A 5,122-nucleotide genomic window follows, 5' to 3' on the forward strand; every position below is an offset into this window, starting at 1 on the left:
CTTTCTCTGGGATGACCTTCAATGCTGCTGTTGAATTCGATAGCCACTTTCTTGCATACATACCAGTTGAAAGTTTTGACAGTTCCATGTATAATTTGATACCTGCCTCGTCATCAGTCACTGAAACCATTTTATCATCCAAGTAAAGTTGAATCTAACACTGAGCTTGCAGCCATGGTAAATTCTTCTGTACCCCTTCTTGCATGTTCTTGTGACAAAAATTGAGCTCCAAAGGGCGATGAGTTTATTCCAAATACCATTCTATTGAATTCCCCAGCAAACTACCCAAAAGTCCCCAGCAAACTACAAAGTGAAACATCTATACTGAAGTTCAAGAGTTGCTGCAAGGATATCGACTTTGATTTTTAACTTTTTCTCTAGATTTAATTATTGTAAAAACTTTTTTAAACTATATTGTTGTAACATTTATATCGTAGGTACATTAGTTTCACAGGTCCTTGATTGATAGCAGCAAACTCATTTTTTCTGAACAAGTTTACCTGTATAAATATGGTCTTATTATTATTATTATTATTATTATTATTATTATTAATTGTAATACGTCAGGCTCAGCGGTTGGATCCATGTTCCACAACAAAATTCTTTGATACTGCCGGTCATCTGGATGCATTCCAATTTGTAAATACATTTCGGCTATGTCGCAAACCAAGGTAACTGGATGCTTCCGGATTCGCAAGAGTACTTTTTAAGTGAAACGAGAATTGAGCATTGTTGTGTGCGATTCGTTCACTAATAATTCCATCCATCCATTCCATCCAATCCAACGTGTCATTTCCTACCTAACAAGTCTTCTTTTACGTGCAGAGAACACGGAGCCAGAGAGAGACAGTGTGTTGCGTGATTGTAACCGAACTCTGAGACCCCGTTTACACTGTGCCGGATAAATTTTATCCGCATCAAAATTTGTTCAGATAGGGCTCCCGTTTACACTAGACCCACGCTATCCGCACAATTTTGAGAGCGGCTATCCGGACAAAATTAGTTCACTTAGGAAAGTGGATTATAAAGAGTATAAAAGCTGATAAATGCTGATCAAATGAAATTTTATCAGAGTTAATTTCACGAGGGATGTTGTAGAATTTGATTTCGCTAGGGGTTCTTATTATTTTCCATAACTAGAACCCAAACTCCTTTCGGTATTTATACGAGCAACGCGCGGCGTTCGACCTTCAACCTGTTGGTGTTTCGAGCTGATAAGAAGCCAGTGGAGCCACGTGTTTGAACAAGTCGGTATTTTACTTTTCTCGTTTTGAATTTATCGTATTCCATTTTTATTTTCAAGCTACATCTAACGTGGATATTTACACTAGTTACAATTTGTTTTTTAGTTATGGATAGCCAAGATAATTTGTATGCTACTAGTGACCTTCGACCTCTGACCCCACACGTGCAAGGTTCAGGAGTCGAAGTCGATCCTGGGTGTTCTTCCGAAACACAACCAGGTTTTCTTCATACGCATTCGTCGTTAGATTTATTGAATGTACGAAGAGATTTGAACGAATTGACTGGACTTTTTAAAGAGTTCGTTAATTATAATATAGGCAGGGATAAAGAGCGGAGTTCTTCCTGCACAGCTGTAAGACCTGACCAGCATTCACCAACTCGTCGCAAGAGGTCTTATGATGAAATGTCTGTATGTCAGACTCATAATTCATTTGAGCACGATTCTGTGTCTCACACAAAATGTTATCCGGAAGCTTTTTCTTCCGTTGAAAATCAGGATGCTATATCATCCAAACGTTCAAAGCGAGTGGATATTGACTCGTTGTTTCATGTGCCTTCCACAGTAAATTCTGAGGCATCTGTCCCAGATCTTAATATGGATGAAGAAGTCTTGGACTTTGTTGATAATGAGTTATCCGAGGCAGTTTTAGACAAGAAAGGCAAGGGTCTTTCCTCTGATAAGCTGGCCTCAAAAATTGAGGAACAATGGAAAAATCCCAGCAGAAAAGCAGTTGCTCAGGTTTTTAAGAGGCACAAGCACCCTCTTAATCTTGAGAGTATTTCTGTTCCAGCTATGCCAAAGTTGATAATGAAAATGCCTTCATTTAAGGATTCTGTTTTGGCTAGGGAGAGGAAATTATATGATGTTCACCATTCTGTTGCTAAATCCTCCCACATCATTTCAACTTTGACTGATGATTTACTTCTTGCAGAAAAGAATCATAGCCTTATTGACTCAAAGGCTATTGTTTTGAAAGCCTTTGATGCACTATCTGTTCTCTCTAATGCCAGTGTCAATATCTCAAATTTACGAAGGCTTAATATAAGACCTATTCTTAACAAGGATGTACAGGGACTATGTGACCCTACTCGTGAAGTCTCAAACCATTTGTTTGGAGACGACATTGAAAAACGCCTGAAGCAAGAAAGGGAGTCTAAACGTCTTGCCTCTGCTGCTACTCAACCGATGCCTCAGTCTACTAGGTATAGACAACATGATAGGCAGATACCAGTGTTTAATAGGCGAACACAGCACTCTTTTTATAATGGCCCTACTCAGCAGTCTTTTTTAGAGAAAGGACAGAAGTCTCGTCCATATCGGCTGAAGCAGAAGCCCTACAAGGGATAAATGTAAATAATTTCATTTCATTTCTCCCTAAACTGACAAAATATCTTTTGTACAAGATTGACACATTTAGAGCAGGTGCACTTAAAAATCATCTGGAACGTTGGTATACTGTCACTAGTGACTTTGAAACTTTACAAACTGTAGCTGGTTTACAGCTTGAATTCTCATTGCCTCTCAATTTTGAGAGAAATTATGCTGTGCCATTTTCAGCTGAAGAAAATGAGTTTATTCTAGCAGAAATTAAAACATTACAGGATAAACATATTATAACAGAATGTGATCATGAAGGAGATGAATTTATCTCCCCAATTTTTCTTGTCCCAAAAGATGGTGATTCTTTTAGACTAACTATTTCTAAGGGCAATTTTGACCATGCCATGTCACTGTCTAAAACAGCCTATGATGACTTAAGATGGTGGATTGATAATGTTGAAAGCTCATTTAATGACATGGCAATCTCTAATCCTGAAATGGTTATTGCTACTGATGCCTCATCTACTGGTTGGGGAGCTGTCTTAGGCAGTACAAGGACAAGAGGGGTTTGGAATCTCCATGAGCAACAACTCCATATTAATGTGCTTGAGCTAAAGGCTATTTTGTATGGGCTAACTTCTTTGATTGACCAAAGGAATACACATGTTAAAATTTTGACTGATAATATGAATGCAGTACACAGCATTAAAAATATGGGATCTTGTCGTTCTTTGGCTTGTGATGAAGAAGTGAAGCAAATTTGGAATTGGGCTATCCAGAATCAAAACTGCATATCTGTGTCCTTCATCCCAGGAGTTCAGAACTATTTAGCTGATGCTGAATCTAGAAACTATGAGCTTCGAACAGAATGGCAGTTAAATCCATCTGTGTTTAAATTTGTAATCAAAAATTTAAATGTTACCTTAGACATTGATTTATTTGCCTCTAGAATCAATTGCCAATTTAAGCCTTTTGCATCGTTTTGGCCAGATCCAGAGGCTTCAGCAATTGATTCGTTTATATTTAGCTGTTCAACCATTAAATTTTATGCCTTTCCACCATTTGCAATTATTCCTAATGTTTTACAAAAGATTTGTTCTGACAATTCAACTGGTCTTCTAATTGTTCCTAATTGGCCATATAGTCCCTGGTATTCTCTGTACAATAGAATGTTGATTTCTGAATGAATTGTTATTCCTTCCAGCAAGCATCTAATGCTACTGCCAAACCGTCCACAAGCTGTGCACCCACTACAGAAGTCTCTGCAACTGCTAGCTGGCATGATATCTGGAACAAAAGATTACCAATAGGTATATCATCTGAAGCCAAATATATAATTGATTCATCTTGGTCATCTGGTACTTCAAAACAATATTCTACCTATTTAGACAGATGGTTTGTTTACTGTCAAAGAGTGGACATATGTCCCACACATTATTCTATTAATCATGGAATTAACTTCCTAACAGAACTATTTAACAAACATAATTTGGGCTACTCTGCTATGAACACTGCTCGTTCAGCATTATCCAATATTATGACACCAGATACAAGTTCGTCATTTGGTAACAATCCACTCGTTAAGAGATTACTGCGAGGGATGTTTAACATACGGCCGAGTATTCCTAAGCATGTTAACACTTATGATGTTGATGTTGTGTTACAGTATCTAAAGGGCCTAGGTGATGCAGATGCTATTCCATTTAAAATGCTTACCTTTCGTCTTGTAACATTGTTTTGTCTTCTATCAGGACAGAGAGACCAAACATTTGCTGCTATTGACATCAGACTTATGGATGTTTCTGATGACAGAGTTGTTTGTTATATTGATCAAGTTCTCAAAACAACTAGACCTGGTTTTCATCAGTCACCTCTTGATTTCCGTGCATTCCCTGATAGCAAGGCTATTTGTCCTGTATTTAACACACAGCAGTACTTGTTTAGATCATTCTCTCTACGTGGTCCGAGAGTGAAATTGTTTGTGAGTTATAAATCTCCTCATCAATCTGTTTGCACCTCGACCATTTCACGTTGGGTGAGAACCACTTTGCAATTGGCAGGAATTGATATTAATGTATTTACCTCTCACTCTACTAGGGCTGCATCAACATCCAAGGCACGAAGCATTGGCCTATCGCTAACAGCTATAAACAAAGCTGCAGGATGGTCGAATTCGAGTACTTTTGGACGTTTTTATAATAAGACAATTCATGAAAGTAACTTTGGTAGTAGCATTTTAGCCAATTTTGATTGTCAATATTGATTATTTGTAAGCGTACAATCGATCATTTCTCAGTTCAAGTCTTCTTGATCAACACATTGCCAGTCTCTTTGAAGTCTCGTATAAATACCGAAAGGAGTTTGGGTTCTAGTTATGGAAAATAATTAAAAAATTAAACAAACCTTGGTGTAGTTTGATGTAGATTATTTTCCATACCTAGAACCAAACGACGTGGGATTTATACGCCCACCCAACCCAAATAATTATGTATTTTCCCCTTTTTCTAGTGTTCATTTTCAGGACTGGCAGGCTCCACTGGTATGTCTTTGAATCAG

At 37.8% G+C, this 5,122-nt stretch overlaps 1 protein-coding gene across 2 annotated transcripts; it reads left to right on the forward strand.

Annotated features, from left to right (window-relative positions):
* The first annotated feature begins 229 nt into the window (after positions 1–229).
* LOC148959032 (uncharacterized) lies at positions 230–4,801 on the forward strand. 2 transcript variants are annotated; one of them, XR_016144283.1, is made up of 3 exons: positions 230–2,595; positions 3,771–3,876; positions 4,664–4,801. XR_016144283.1 is itself a non-coding variant. In XM_089111417.1 (2 exons), exon 1 carries the CDS (start codon positions 1,352–1,354, stop codon positions 2,591–2,593), a length of 1,242 nt encoding a protein of 413 aa, XP_088967543.1. In that variant the 5' UTR covers positions 230–1,351; the 3' UTR covers positions 2,594–2,595; positions 3,771–4,284. The 2 variants fall into 2 exon arrangements, 1 of the variants encoding a protein (XP_088967543.1); XM_089111417.1 differs by lacking the exon at positions 4,664–4,801 and having other exon boundaries at positions 3,771–4,284.
* The last annotated feature ends 321 nt before the right edge of the window (positions 4,802–5,122 follow it).

The sequence above is a fragment of the Rhopilema esculentum genome, chromosome 11 (assembly GCF_057945365.1).
Source record: "Rhopilema esculentum isolate cy_ngs chromosome 11, ASM5794536v1, whole genome shotgun sequence".
In the NCBI taxonomy this organism is placed as follows: domain Eukaryota; kingdom Metazoa; phylum Cnidaria; class Scyphozoa; order Rhizostomeae; family Rhizostomatidae; genus Rhopilema; species Rhopilema esculentum.